At 37.0% G+C, this 16,406-nt stretch overlaps 1 protein-coding gene across 6 annotated transcripts; it reads right to left on the bottom strand.

Annotated features, from left to right (window-relative positions):
* Positions 1–1,692: 1,692 nt before the first annotated feature.
* LOC103838832 (RING-H2 finger protein ATL39) lies at positions 1,693–15,267 on the bottom strand. Of its 6 annotated transcripts, none has more exons than XM_033280042.1 (5): positions 6,219–15,260; positions 4,385–5,967; positions 3,968–4,298; positions 3,765–3,887; positions 3,090–3,313 (listed from the first exon to the last, which is right to left on the bottom strand). In XM_033280042.1, exons 2-4 carry the CDS (start codon positions 5,273–5,275, stop codon positions 3,787–3,789), a joined length of 1,323 nt encoding a protein of 440 aa, XP_033135933.1. In that variant the 5' UTR covers positions 5,276–5,967; positions 6,219–15,260; the 3' UTR covers positions 3,090–3,313; positions 3,765–3,786. The 6 variants fall into 6 exon arrangements, 5 of the variants coding, with proteins under 5 accessions (XP_033135935.1, XP_033135933.1, XP_033135932.1 ...); XM_033280041.1 differs by having other exon boundaries at positions 4,385–8,047; positions 8,111–15,260; XM_033280043.1 differs by having other exon boundaries at positions 4,385–11,246; positions 11,334–15,260.
* Between the last annotated feature and the right edge of the window lie 1,139 nt (positions 15,268–16,406).

The raw sequence follows: 16,406 nt of genomic DNA, 5'->3' as shown, positions 1-16,406 counted from the left end.
TTTTTGTAAAATCAGTAATAATGTTTTCCAAGATGTATTAAATGTGCTAACAATGTGTTTACACATTTACAAATCAATGAAATAATTGACTTCAGTAGCCTTTTTCTTATCTTTGGATCTCTCATATGCAATAATAAACTCCAATGGCCTTTTTCTCATCATTAAACAAGAATGTTGGTAAGAGATGGAAACAAACAATAGTAACTAGTCAAAGCATATCATATTTTTTATAAGTATGCATTGAAAAACTTAGTCAAATTTAGTAAAACTAAGGGAGAGAACATATTTTGTAAATATGAGTTTTACATATCTTGAAGTTACTTATCACTTTTAAAAATACAAGTTATTCAAAAACTAACGTAGAAGACTTAAAAACTAGTGGAGAAGACGCGGACGACTTCAATCTAAGTTGTCTAGACGACTAAACTATATGTCGTCTGGTCAACGCAGAGGTTATTTTTGCAATTGACTTTGAAATCTGTTATTTCGGACGACTGAAAGTTAAGTCGTCTACTATTGTTTGGTTAAAAAAAAAACTCCAAAAAAGCTAGACGACTTACATTTCAGTCGTCAGAGGTTAGTTTTGCATTTGACTGGACTATTTCAGAAGTTTGACTTTTTGGACGACTTACATTTCAGTCGTCTAGTGAAAATTAAAATAATAATATTTTTTTAAAAGTAGACGACTTAAAGTTAAGTCGTCGTAGGTTAGTTTTGCAATTGAAAAAAAAAACTTCAAGATTTAATTATACACAGACGACTTATAATTCAGTCGTCCACCAGACGACTGAAATGTAAGTCGTCCAGGATTTACGAGGTTTGACCAGAATCTCGGAAAAAAGTCCTGGACGACTTACAATTAAGTCGTCTGGTGGACGACTGAATTATAAGTCGTCTGTGTATAATTAAATTTTGAAGTTTTTTTTTTCAATTGCAAAACTAACCTATGACGACTTAACTTTAAGTCGTCTACTTTTTAAAAAATATTATTATTTTAATTTTCGCCAGACGACTGAAATGTAAGTCGTCTGGGGAAGTCAAACTTCTGAAATTATCCAGTCAAATGCAAAACTAACCTATGACGACTGAAATGTAAGTCGTCTAGGTTCTTTGGAATTTTTTTTGAAACCAAACAATAGTAGACGACTTAACTTTCAGTCGTCTCAGGTTACAGATTTCAAAGTCAATTGCAAAAATAACCTCTGCGTTGACCAGATGACTTCCAGGTAAGTCGTCTACAGCCAGACGACTGAAAGGTAAGTCGTCTACAGCCAGACGACTTCCCAAGTAAGTCGTCTGACGAACAGATCTGGAAAAAAACTCGATGTCATACCTTAAATTGGTGAGATAAGTTCCTTAGCATACATAAGGCTTCTCCAAGCACACAGAATCACAAACGAAAGTCACCCACCCATAATCGTTAGCTTCTATGACTCTATGTACCATAAAAATTTTAGAATCAAAATCTTGGGTTTTTTTAGCTCATTGTGGAGAGAAAGTGAGAGATATGTTGTGTTTAGTTCACAAGAATGGAAAAAGAAGAAGGGTAAATCGATTTTGGGAGCATTAAGAGCTTCAAATTGGTTGTTCATGGTGGTTGTGGTATTGATGACAATGGCAATCTTGTAATTACTTGAAGATGATGAGGGTGAGAGAGTAAAAATGTCATTTTCGAAAAAAAAAAAAAAAAAAAATTGATGGCATTTTCGTAAATTATATGAACTTGTGGGGTGAATAGGACAAAACCAATTTTCAAAAAAAAAAGAGATTAGTTTTGTGTTTGACTTTAAGTTGTAGGTCAATTTTGCAAAAATCCCTAAAATTTTATTCACAAAGCCAAGAGTGGAAAAAAATACAAAGTCAAAGGCTAATAGACTGGATCAACAATTACATCAGCACGACAAATAGGACACGTGGAGCGATAAGAGAACCATATGTCCACACAGTGAACATGAAAAACATGTCCGCAAGGTAGTATTAGACGCAGCATTTCGTCCTCTTTGTATTCGTTCAGACAAACCGCACATACTAGCTCGCCATGTCCTGGCCCAATCCCATTAGCTTCTGTGTAAATGAACGAGGGAATTGACTGGACGCCCTTAGCGTCAAGCCCTCGCGGTGGCCGAATTGGACTAAATACAGCCTCCTCGGTGTCCCCTGCCGCCAAAGCAACGTCTCGATTTCTGCATCGCCGGAAACAATAATTGATGCAGTAAAACGCTATGAACGCTAAACTGGCCAACGCAAACACAATGGTTCCTTCGTTTCTTCTGAAGTAGGACATGATGCTAACTGTATTTTTAACATCTTCTCGATTTTTAAATGGCAATAGATAAAGAGATAATAAGAGACTTAATCTAAGAGGGAATGGTCATATTCTTATATACATAGTGAGAGAGAAGTGGCGTTCACGTTTTCTTCGTAATTTCTAGCTAAGTTCCATGCGCCACTGTACTTTGCGTTTGATACGCATCCCCTGTTTGGCTTTGAATAAAGACAATGACTCTTCCACTATCCCAGTTGCTAATTTTGTAAATTAACTAGGTTGAGTATTGTTTAACTGGTCGTCGTTGATAAAAATAAATAAAAAGTTTAATGGGACCAAGTTAGTTCAAATTTAATGTCGTTTGAATAAAATCGATCAAATATGATTTTCCTTCTTATTGACATCAAAAGAATATTAAGTTATTCAGACTCGAGATAGTTCGGTTAACCATGTTGAAATAGAACAACCACTGAGATAAAGAGTGTACGCGTGCAGTTCTACCAAGAAAATCATCACTTTTAGATTGGTTAAATATTTTTTATGCTAAACATGTACTTCAACTTTAAACTAAAAAAATTGATATCTGTTATCTATCCAAATGTTTTACCTAGAGTTGTCAAAATGGGTAAACCAACCCAAACCAAACCATATCCAAATAAATCCAGTCTTCTATTGGTTATGGTTCAACCCAAACCATTTACCTAATGGTTTGGTTTAGTCTCTAATTCATTTAGATTAATGAGTTAGTGGTTTTAATGAGTTGACTCACTATTATATAGTAACAATATTAATCAACAATACCATAACTCATATAACCTTTTTTTTCTCTATAATTTATAAATTAAAAATCATAAAATTTAATACAATGGAGAAAATTGTATAAAATGCATGTTTCACAATAATATTTTCATATTCTCAGCAGTTTCATGAAATTAAAAACTAAAGCATAGATTTATAAAAGACTCTTAAGACTCTCCTCTTCGTCACCAACGTAAAAGCTTTCGAATCTCTTCGTATTGACAGAACCAATCTCTTCCTTACCAGTGCCTGAAACATGAAATGAGCTCAGAGTGAATCAACTTGCGAAAGCTCAGAAAAACTGTCTTTGACTGTTGTAAATAGGTACAAAGATCTGAGCACACAACTAAGATACTATCAGAAAACAACAAGGTACTATAAGCTAAAGTACAAGAGCTTCATCAATACTCAATGAATCTAGTGGAAGGAACAACACTTTAGCGCTTGTAAGAGAAAAAAGGTCATTGAAGCTAAAACGATGATTAAGTTTCACAATACACTAAACCTGAAAACTAAAGCGATGATTAACTAAGTATCACAATACGCTCGAACACACCATAAAATACACAAACCAGCGGCAAACTACAAGTCTACAACAGTTCCATCAAACTCAATCTATCTATAAGCTAAAAAACAATACTTTGAGCGCTTGTAAGACCTCAAGTTTACAATGTTTGGATTGAAGGTTCTCAGTTCTCACCGGTGGAGGACGTCGAAGTTAATTATGGATTGGATTGAAGGTTCTCAGTTCTTTGGCTGCTTCCAGATTCTTCTACTCCATTTGGGCTTGCTCGAATAGTAACCATCTCACCTTCACCATTATCTGCAATACAATTGTACTGTTAAATTCATCTCAATTCACAGCAAATAAATTATGCTAATCAACAGACAAAATACTTTTACCTTCATCATCAAGTAGGTAACCATGTATCCAAGAACGCGTACACAATAGAGCCTGAACATTACTAGGCAACAATCTACTTTGATACTTGCTTATAACCTGAGAACCAATACTAAACGAAGATTCAGAAGCCACTGTAGTTATAGGAATGCTAAGCACATCCATTGCCATATATGTCAGAGCGCCAAAACGATATCTATTTTCTTTCCAATACTGCAGAACATTCAAATTAGGATGGCTCCTCATATCTAACTTTGGATCCTCTAAGTACATATCCAAAGCTGACTTTCCTTCTTCCAAATAGTCTGGAACATCATCTAAATCGAACAGATCCTGTATCATTTAAAGAGAAGTAATCAAAGATCATTTGAAACGTAAATGAATCAACGAGCATAATAAATAACTCAAACAGAACTTACATCTTGTACATCCAAGTTCCTCTTTCCTCTTTTAGCAACACGCGAGTCTACTCTTGTAGAGCTCACAACAGGAGTTAAAGGATACTTTTTCCTATACTCTTCAAAAAGCTTATAAAGCTTATCCTCTAGGTGTTTAATCTTTTCTTTCGAAGTGAAGGGATCAAGCTCATCATAACAACGCTTCAAAAGTCTAAATTTCATCCTAGGATCAAAGACAGCCCCCATTGCTAGAACAACGCTATACTGCTCCCAATATTTATCAAATTTTATTCTCATCTTAGAAATCATCTCTCTAATGATGCTATCTTCATTGCTCCTATTCACTTCCAACAAACATTGGATCTTCCAAATATGCCCAAAGTACAAGTTAGATGTAGAATAACTTGTCCCTGACATTAGAGTTGTAATACAGTAAAAGGGCATCAAAATCTGGTGGATAAGCTTTGCTCTCTTCCACTCTTGACTCGAGGGACAATGTCTGTAGCTTTTATCAACCACTTTGAACCTATTTAAAGCACGCTCATACTCCAAAGCCTTCTCAAGCATTAAATAAGTTGAATTCCATTTATGTTGAACATCCAAAGAGAAGACAGCTTCTTCATCACCTTCTATACAATCAGAGAGTGCAATCCTTCTAGCTGTTGAAGCTTTGAAATACTTCACAGTATCTCTGATCTTAGACAACGCACCACTAATAACATCTAAACCATCCTGTACTATAAGGTTTAGGATGTGAGCACAACACCGCACGTGAAAAAATTCTCCTTTACACAAGAGATTATCATCCAAATTCAGCCTATCTTTCAAAATTTCTTGCATACAATCGTTAGCTGTGGCATTATCTAATGTCAAAGTGAACACTTTTCTCTCAATTCCCACTCCTTCAAGCATTCATGAATTTTACTAGCTAAAACATCACCAGTGTGTGGAGGAAGCAAATCACAAAATGACAAAATTTTGCTCTGCAATACCCACTTTGCATCTACATAATATGCAGTCAAGACTATATATCCATCTCCTTTGACTGAAGCAGTCCAACAGTCAGAGGTTAAACATATCCTACTAGGAATATTTTCTAACTCAGACTTCAATTTTTGCTTCTCTTTCTCCCAAGTTTTAACCATGTCAGCTGCAGCAGTGTTCCTAGTATAGCACTTATAATCTGGGTTTAAATAACTAAGATAATCCCTAAGTTCTTCATATTCAACTGAACAGAAAGGAAGGTTATGCCTGATAATTACTCTACTGAATTTTTCCCTAGTAACTTTATCATCAATCTTCCTCTCTTTTCTTTCACCATCTAATCCAAGTGAGCATTTCTCAGAGTGACGTTTGAGGTTAGAAGTTCTACTAGTTCTAAGCCACAAGTAGTTTTTGGGGCACTTCTTACAATACGCTCTTTCTTGGCCATTCTCATCTTTTCCTATTGTAAAGTAGTCCCATGCATTTGATCTTCTAGCTCTTTTTGAATGAGAAGAACTTACAAGCATATATTGTGATGCACTTGATGATTGTCCACCATTAGGTCCACCACCAACACCATTTGGAAAACATTCTTCATCATGTTCCATCACTTTTAGACACTGAAATAATGTAAAACGAAATCAGTTTTAGATACTCAAATATGTTAGTTCTCATCGACCAAATCATCAACTTTAAAACAAACAAAAAATCCTAAAAAGAACACTGCTCCTAAACCAGCATACAGAGCTCAAATCAGATAAAAGCAAGAAGAGAATCAGAGCTTTCTCTAAAAACAGAATCTCTACGATACAGAACCCACAATATTAAAAACATCAACAGAAGCTCTACGATACAAAAGCTCTACGATCACCTGAAAGAAACCCTTCGATGACGAGATGAGACTTCCGGATACCGCAGATGGAGATGAGATCAAGCCTCCTAGATGACGAGATGAGACCTTCGAGAGGGTCGCAGCCGAAGAGGGTGATCGAGAGGTTCACCACCGAATAGGGTGATCGTGAGGTTTACCGCCGAATAGGGTGATCGTGAGGTTCGCCGCCGAATAGGGTGATCGAGAGGTTCGCCGCCGAAGCTTAACAAGAGGGTCGCATGGGAAGAAAGTGAAATCGCCGGAGCTTTCGCCGAAAGGAGAGAACGATGGAGAAGACCCGTTTTTTTTTTATCGCACGAAGAAGAAAACTAATTGAATTAAAGAGGAATGGTTTGGTTTGGGTTATTCATTAACTCATATCAGTCCATCCCATTTTAAACCAACTCATTAAACCCATTTATCCATTATACCCAATTATCCAATAATATCCAATTTTTTGACTCATTAAAGTCCATGGATTGGTTTGGTTTGGATTGATCCACTAATTTATACCCATTTTGACATGTCTAGTTTTACCAATGATACCGTATGTTTATAAGAAATTTTATACCGTATGTTTTAGTAATGATGTCAAATAATTTCACTACAAGAAAACACATTTATAACAACGATGGTTATTTCGTCGTAAAATAGGATATACGACAAATTAAATACGAAAGTCATTTCCTCGTTAAACGTTTGTCGTAACATATATTTATTCGCTAATTCATAAATTTACAAGGAAAGCTTTCGTCGTAAAGTATGGTCAAAAATTTCCTCGTAAAAGCCACGTAAACTATTTCCGCGTAAAAGCCACGTAAACCCTTTCCTCTTAAAAGCCACATAAAATTTTTCCTCGTAAAGTACACGTAAAGGATTTTCTCGTAAAGTACACGTAAACAGTTTCCTCGTAAAGTAGACGTTCAATTTCGTCGTTATTTACACGTAAATTTAGGATGAATCTGCGTGTCTTTCTTGGTAAATTCCTCGGTAACAATTTTCAGTTTCCTCGTTAATTAGATGTAAATTAGTTACGAATTTGCTTCGATTCTTTATTTATTACAAAAACAAAAATATAATCAAATAAAATTTAAAATTTATTTCAAAATTCTTTAAAATGTAAATAATATAAATCAATACGAAAATATTTTATATATATTTAAGTTTCAAATTTATAATACAAAATAAAAAGAAGAAAAAAAAAACTAAGGGTTGTTGTTGTGAAGCTCGTCGAAGAACTCCTGACTCCTCCTCCACATTTCTTCTTCATCCTCATGTGTGTAGGATGGCTCTGGAATGGGATTTCGTGCATTCACATCTCCGCCAACATAGTCTCAAAATGAGGATTTCCAGCCACTATAACGTCTAGAAAGCCCTCGACTGAAGCCATACGAGCTGAACGCAGACCGCGTCAAGTTCATCTCGAAACGCAGCTGAGTGAGTTCATCAGCCCGTCTCTGACCATAAGACTATGTCGCTCTTGGGACAGCATTGACGGAACCAAACCCCAACGTACGTCCCTTTTTCTTAAGGACAACTTAAAAAAAAAATTAATGTTAGTGATAAAAAAATTAGATTAAATGAATAATAATAACAAAAGATTTGAAATTTTTTACCTCCTCGTAAATCTAATCCACTTCAAGTGTGGATAATGTGACCGGTATTTCATCGGGAGACTGCTAGGTCAGATGGGTTTGGCGGTCTTCAATCCGAGCAACCACCTCGTTGTAGATTTGCGCGGACCTAGGATCTACAAATTTCCCAACCTTGTTCTTGTGGATCATCTCGTAAAGATCCTTAAGACACGGGAGTTCTCCCGTCTCTTTGGCCTAAAAAAAATTTAAGAAGTTAGAATATATTAAAATTAATAATTAATTAATTAAAATATTTACCATATCCATACGGACACCGGCGTGGGATTTTTGACCCGTAGTGTGAAGCATCAGCCCGTTTCCCTGCGCATCTTTTGTCTGACAGGAGGCGGAGCAACTGTTAGAGACTTTAATGGACGATGGCAGGGCCCAATAACGGATGAGGCCATCCCACACAGCTGTGGTGAGCTCAGCAGGCTTTACATGCTCCTAACCCTGCATGATCCAATCATCCTTCCAGTTGGATACCGTGTCCAACAATCGAGCTTTCGCCTTCCCGATAAATGATTTCTTCACCCTCTCGTTCACCCCTATGGACCAATGATATTTTTTTTGTAAAAATAAAAATTAGATTAATAATTAGTTTAAAAATAATAAAAAGTTGTAATAATAAAAAATAAAGTTTACATAATTAATTAATAGTAACTTACGGTGAACATTTTGAACCACGTCTTTCTGACGTGGTCCGGCGTCAATTTCCAGTTCGGATGAGCATCGGGGAAGTAGCCTTTGATCACCTCGGTTACGTTCCGAGTGACAGAACCCCAAACCTGAAAAAAAAACAAAAAAAGTATTTAAATTATTTATTTTTGTTATAAAATAATTGCACAATAAAAATGTAATGTACCACAAAGTTCCGTCCGGTCGGTCGGGGTCTAAGACTGGTAAACCTTCTCTGCCTGGCTGAGCGAGAAGGTCCTCGACGGTGCACATAGCATAAGGAACACTCGGCGGCACCAGCAAATCAGGATGAATCCCTCGCCGCAATCGGAGGAGGTGCCTCCTCTGGAAAATGATCATCATGCGCGGGTGGCGCATAAAACCAAGGAACCGGTAGCGGAACATACGGAAAAACCGGTGGAACTCTCTGAGAAGAATGAGAGCGGGGACAGTCTCCGGAAACAAAGAACCGAGAGCTGAAGAAGATGATGCGCATGTACGACTAACAGGTCACCAAACATCTCTATGTAATGCGGTGTAAGCTTGTTCTTTCGAACCATCTGAAAAACAAATTTTAATTTTCATTATTAACCATATAAAACATATAAATATTATTAATTAACATTTAAAAATCATCATCCTATATTATCAACAAATTCCATAAACCTATCTACAAGTTCCCTACAATAACCACCTAATCAACACTAATTACCCTAAACTAACCACCTACGCTAAATTAGAGAGGAAGTAGAGAGGAGTACCTCGCTCTGAGGAGGAGAGGAAATGACAACAAAATGATAAATGATTTGGTTCGGGTATATATATAGACTTATATTTCGTAGTAAAATCCTCGTAAACTTACGATGAATTAGCAAGGCCCGCGTTTTCTTTTTATATTTCGTCGTAAAGCCCACGTAAACTTATGAGGAATTAGCAAGGCTCGTGTTTTTCTTTACGAGGTGTTTTCGAGAAAATACCAAGGCCTGTGTTTTCTTTTACGACGATTTTACAAGGAAGATATGTAAATCCCTATAGGCCGAAACCCCAAACCCCAAGGCCCATGTTATTAAATTCCGTAGTAAAATCCCCGTTAATTAACGAGGAAATAACAAGGCCCGTGTTTTTGTTATGAGGAAATAACAAGGCCTGCATTTTCTTTTTACGACGAAGTATTTTTCAATTTACAAAAAAACCTGAAGGAAGACACCAGCACCAAAACAGTCATTATCAATTCCAAATAGCATTTGAAACTGATCAAAACTGTTCTGCTGACCGTGCACTCCCTTCAGGTTTTTTAAACTATTGATTAGTTTTTTTGTGTAAGTTTAGAATGGGAGGGGTGTGCTTATTTATAGAAGTAGTTTTCTTTGTAAAATCCTCGTCAACAAGGCCCGTGTTTTTGTTACGAGGAAATAACAAGGCCCGCATTTTATTTTTATGAGTATTTTACGACGAAGTTGTTTTCAATTTCGTCGTAAATTCCTTGTTAGTTTACGAGAAAATAATAAGGTCCGTGTTTTTGTTACAAGGAAATAACAAGGCCCGCGTTTTATTTTTACGAGTATTTTATGACGAAGTTGTTTTCCATTTCGTCATAAAGTCCTCGTTAGTTTACGAAGAAATAACAAGGCCTGTGTCTTTTTTTACGAGTGTTTTACGAGGAAGATATGAAAATCCCTATAACCCGAACCCCAAGCTCCTTAAACTTCATCACTCAATCTCTTCTTTCTAAACCCCAGACCCCCAATTGCCTTACACAAAATCAAATTCTATATTTTAATTTTCATGATTAAACAAACTAAACACATGCATTAAGTCTGAAAGTAAATCATATTAAAGAAAATTATATCATCATTCGGATACAAAATTGACATTCTCGCCATCACTAGAAACATCATGTTTTTCATTAAACTCGTCTTCAACAGCTTCGTTTGTTGTATCGTCAGGAAGATCTTCGTACTCACGATTATGCGGATCAATAAGAAGGATGTCATCAGTTTGTTGTTCAGGTTCCTCGACTTTATTGATGTGTTCTTCTTGCAATGGTTGTTCTTCTCCACCGATTATTCGTCCACGAGGTGTAACTTTGATAACGACAAACCAATTGATTTCTGATTCTCTCATCCGAGGGTATGGAAAGAAGCTGACTTGGTCTGCTTGCGAAGCTAATATGAAAAACTCAAATTTGTTGTACTTTCGTCCACCATTAACATCAACTACACCGAATTTTTTCAATCAAACACCTATGTTGATGATGGGGTCGAACCAGTCATATTTGAAGAGGACACATATCAGCTTCAATAACCCTGGAAATTCCACTTCAATAATCTCTTGCAAGATCCCATAGAAATCTGTTTCGCCTTTCATACATATTCCATAATTATTTGTCGCCCGCTGTCTACCATACTCATATGTATGAAAAATAAAGCCTTGTGTGAAATACATCGGTGATGTGGTGATCTTTGCAACTGGACCTTGAACTAATTCATGAAACCATGTGGGGTAATTTAGATCGTCATAATCAACCTGCAAAAATAAAGAGAACGTTGAAATTAATTAATCATAGTAACGGCGAATACAGATCACGTATGCCAACTTACAAAATTAGGTTAATACCTGACCCTTCAACCACTTAATAAAGTGTTGATCTTTCCTTCTGTCTACCTCACTTTTGGATATACATGGAATTGTTTCTTCGACTTGAGAAACAAATAGGCTGCAAAATCATATTTTATATTAATTAATCATTTGAAAATTATATAATTTATACATATATGTGTTTAGAAGTTTCAATATATGTTACCTTTCAAAATAACGCATCAATAGATCCTCGAAATTGAGTAGAATATAAGTGTGTGTACTATGGGCGTCTTCATCACTCGGCCACCAAACCTCTTTCAATTTACCACTGAATCGCCCAATCTGGCAAAAGATGTCTGGAACACCAGCAACTACATATGTTGGTGCGACACCACCATCATCATATCTTCTTGGTGCTCTTTTACGGGTACGTACTTTTGGTGCAAAGTAGTACGATGTGAAGTGAGATGTTTCTTGAACTTCCAGCAATTATAGAACCTTCAACTTTGGCGAGGTTTTTTGCTTTTCCCTTCAAATATTTCATGAGCTGCTCATACTGATGCATCCATCAGTAATGTACATGTCCACGAAGCAACGCCTCATACGGGAGGTGGACAGCTAGATGCTCCATGACGTCAAAAAATGGTGGAAGAAAGATCTTCTTCAAGTCGCACAATAAGATGAGAATGTTCTCATGAAGTTGTTCTACGAAATCCTCTTTAAGAGTGTGTGTGGCCAGATCCCTGAAAAATGTTCCAATGGCTTGTATAATCCAATTAAACACATTATTAGTCATATTATTTATTTGTGCATATAATAGAGCAATAAAAAATTTAATGCGTAATATATTACCTACAAGTGCTTTATGTATATTTGTTGGAAGTAGCTCCCGAAATGCAAAGGGAAGTAGCCATTGCATAAAGACATAACAATCGTGACTCTTCATCCCGGAGAACTTTTGACTCTTTTCAACACATCTAGAGAGATTTGAAACATACCCATCAGGGAACTTCACTTCTGATGCCACCCAGTTGAACAACAACGACTTTTGTTTGGAAGACAATCTGAATATCGGAACGGAAACTTGTCCATTGCTTTTTATATGTAACTCGCTTCTTGAAAAAATATCAGGCAAGTCCAATCTCGATTTCATGATGTCTTTTGTCTTCCCTGGGACATTCAGTATTGTATTCACGATGTTCTCAAAAAAAAATTCTTCTCTATATGCATCACATTGAGGTTGCGGCGCAAAAGAAGATTCTTCCAATATAGCAACTCCCAAAATATACTCTTCTTGTGCCAGTTGTGCTGAACTCCGTAAAAATCAGGCAATATTACCGGGAACATGCCAATTTCCACCACAGCGAACGGTTTCTTGAGCTCCGTAGCAATCGATTTGCGCTTCATTTTCTTCTCCATTTAAATATGGAGGAAGAGTGTCTCTCACAACGCTTTTATGCCTATACAATTTCTTGTTTCTTCGGTACAGATGGCTAATGGGAAGAGATCGATGGTGACAATTGAACCAACTTGTCTTCCTATCATTCTTCAGTTGAAACACATCTGTCATTCCATTACAATATGAACAAGATAGTCTGCCATGTGCAGTCCATTCAGAAAACATCATATAGGCAGGAAAGTCAATTATGGTCCACAAAAGCATCGCTTGCATCGTAAAATTCGTCTTCGTTGAGCAATCCTATGTCCTCACCCCTATTGACCACAAATCTTTCAACTATTTTATCAGTGGTTGTAGAAAACATCCAGAGACCTTTTTGGATATTTTGGACCAGGTATTAAAATTGTTAAGAATAGAAACTCCCGTTGAATATTGTCTCCGGTGGCAGGTTGTATGGCGGAAGAAAGACTGGCCATAATGAATATTGTCTCCCTGACATTCCAAATGGACTAAATCCATTTGTGCATAATCCAAGATATACATTTCGGCTATTGCTAGCGAATTCTGGATGTACTTTGTTAAAATGTTTCCAAGCTCTTGCATCTGATGGATGAGTCATCTCACCATCCGTCGGAGTATGCTCGGCATGCCATCTCATCCCCCCGGCAGTCTGCTCAGATTGGTACAATCTTTTCAATATGTATGTAATTGGTAGGTACCACATCCTTTGATACGGTACCCGATTATGTCCTCGTCCTTGTGGTTTGAATCGTGGCTTGCATAATCGACATTCTTCTAACTTCTCATCATCTCCCAGTAGATCATGCAATTGTCGATGCAAACGTCTATCATCTCCAAAGGCAACCTAAGACTATAAACCAGTTTCTGAATCTCATAATAAGAATCAACAGACACATTGTTTCTGGCAAATACTCTTTAAACAAGTCTGCTCATGCGTCCATGCAACTTTCACGTAGATTGTGATCAGTTTTAATATTCATCATTCTAGTAGCCAACGATAATTTAGAGAGACCTTCTCTACAAACACAGTAATTGGCTGATTCGCAGCATCTAACATTTCATCAAACTTTTTTGCATCTATAATAGGTTCTTTGACTTCATCATGAGCTACAAATGCATCAGCTACCATATCATGATCCCTATCACACTCTATCATTTGCTCCTCCTGATGGTAACTATGTTCATTATGCAAATGATAAACCGGTTCATCCTGAAAACTGCTATTACTACTACTAAATATAGTAATGTGGCGTGAAACCTCTATTTATTAAATGCTTACATACATTTCATGAGTTGCCAATTTTGAATTGTTGCATTTCCGACAAGGACATAACATCTTACTGCTTTCCTGGGCGAGCGGAGTAGAATCTGCTTGATGCATAAATGTCTCCACCTCCGAAGCTCTGTGCGTATACATCCACCTCCGAAGCTCGATAGTATTTCCATCAGCCGACATTTTGTTTTTTTTTTCACGTTTTTAGTTTTTTTTTCTTCTTTTTGGTGTGTTTGAAGTGAAACATGATATACCATAGATTTTACCCACTTTTGGCAATGGTTTATAAGGGTTTTAATATATATATTTACTACGATATAGAGTCTATTTAGAGTATTTGCAGGTTCATGGATGATTTGGAAGAATGTGGTAATTTTGTGTCTTTTGGAGCATTTTTTATTGCAGAGCTGCACAGACGCGTCAGATGTTTAGCTATGGATGGAGACCTTCCCACCGTTAGATTGATTCCATCATTAGATAAAAAATATATCTTTGAGTTATCTTTCCAATTGCACCGGTTTGAGGTCAATCAGCATCCTATAGCAGACGTTATGCCCATTTTACTGAAGAGTGGTCAATCTGCCTCGCGAGAGAAAGCTGTTGAGGAGATAAAGGACTGTCGATCGACGGTGCACCCTTACCATCGATCGACGGTGATGCCAGAATATGGGCCAAGCATATTTTATGACCTACTGAAGCCCAGAAGCAACCACAAATTACTAGAATACCCTTGGACGACCAAGAACCCTATTTATGTGTTTTCCAAGCCATTGTTGACGGCTACGCTTTCTTTTATTCATAGTTCTAGGTTAGGAGAGAAAGGAGGAACTCCTTCGGAGTCAAGGAGTTCCTCGTGGAACTCCTTTGGTTTCTTTATTGCTTTTATCTATTCTATTCATCTATTCTTTCTATGATTTTCTGTGACAACTTCATGTCTCAATAGATCCACATATTAGGTTTAGGGTTCAGATAGTTACGAGGGATTAGCCAAAAATATAGAACTGCTAAGTTGTTAGAATATGAATCAGTGGAATTGTTCTTAATGCATGTGTTCTAGAATAACTAACTAGGACCTTACCTAAAGATATTAGGACGCAAGCAAAATCTCGGTTCTCTGTCTGAATTAATTTACATTGTGCTAGGATTGTAAGAAACAAGCGGAAGCTGATTTAGGAATCGTAGTGAACTTATCAAACCTGTTTACCTGTTCGCTAAAGCTTGCTAGAAGGGTCGTCGATTGACAACTCGGTAGTTGTATCGACCGACGGTCTGAAATGTGTATCGATCGACAACTCGTTGATAGCGTCGATCGACACTTTGTCAAGATCAATATTGATACCACTCAAATTACCCTAGGGATCAAATCCACAAGGAGCTAGGGAACAATTAAATCTAGTGTTTATTAATTCTAAAGGTTGCAAATGTTTAAATGAAATAGCAATAGTAACAAGCGAGTAAATAATAAATGTAACTTGGTTGGAAATGATATTAGATGCAGGGTCACTATTCGGTGTTGGAGATTATAATACCTATAGATGCCTAACTGTTGCATGCATGATATATTAGAGCTCAATCGCCTAACTTAGTGATCAGTTGTCGCATGTTTCACTGGTTAACAGACTAGATCTCGTGTCTCAACGGTTAGTATGTCGACAACGAGAGAGTGTCGATCGATGGTCTATTAAGACGTCGACCGATACACCTTTGCCAACGTCGATCGATAGTCAGTTGAGGACATCGATCGACGAGTTCTAGCCAGGCCTATGCGCGAGTATGATATGCCCTATTAAGATACTAAATTGGCGGTTAGCCCTCTCTATCAGTCCTAATATAATAGATAGATGTCAGGATGGGATAACAAGGGTGCTTGAGTATGCAATCCTATGATCAACTTCTAGTTAGCAAGGCTAAAACAAGCAATGAATACAAATCAATCATGAATATCACAACAAGGCAGATCTATAGTTTGGGGCTAATCCCACAAACCTATATGAAACCTGGATCTAATAATTGAACTACTCAGACATAGCAAAACAATTCATAACAATAAAGGAATAGAAACTCATAGTATATATGAAAAGAAATGAAAACAAGGAGTTCCAATCACAAGTGATCTTCTCTCCCAAATGAAACTTGTAACAAAACTAGGTCTAGAAAAGCTCTCTGCCGTCAAAACACTTAGGCAGTATATATTCTACTAGGTTAAAAACTCGTCAGAGCATTTTGGTAATTTGGCTTGGCCTTGGGTTTTAAGTCTGCTGAGTCCAAAATGTCGCGTGTCTGGTGTGTCGACATCGATCGATGGTACTTGTGTACATCGATCGATATTAATCTTCATCTGTCGAGGCATCTCCTGGTATCGATCGTCAGCACTGAGGCGCATCGATCGATTGTTCTTCCTCTCGTCGACCTCTACGTGGTCAGCTCGAGTGAAATGTCCTTTAAGCTCCAAAATGCTCCAAAGTCATAGGTTTACTTCGAAATGCACCTGAACCTGAAAACATACATAGAAGAGAAGAAAACATAGATATATATATATATATATAGTAAAACACCTATATACCATGGATAAAAATGGGTCAAATCCAAGGTATATCAACTCC

The sequence above is a fragment of the Brassica rapa genome, chromosome A09, assembly GCF_000309985.2.
Source record: "Brassica rapa cultivar Chiifu-401-42 chromosome A09, CAAS_Brap_v3.01, whole genome shotgun sequence".
NCBI classification, from domain to species: domain Eukaryota; kingdom Viridiplantae; phylum Streptophyta; class Magnoliopsida; order Brassicales; family Brassicaceae; genus Brassica; species Brassica rapa.
The sequence above is the reverse complement of the archived record's forward strand: the minus strand, read 5'-3'. Positions and strand labels throughout refer to the sequence as shown.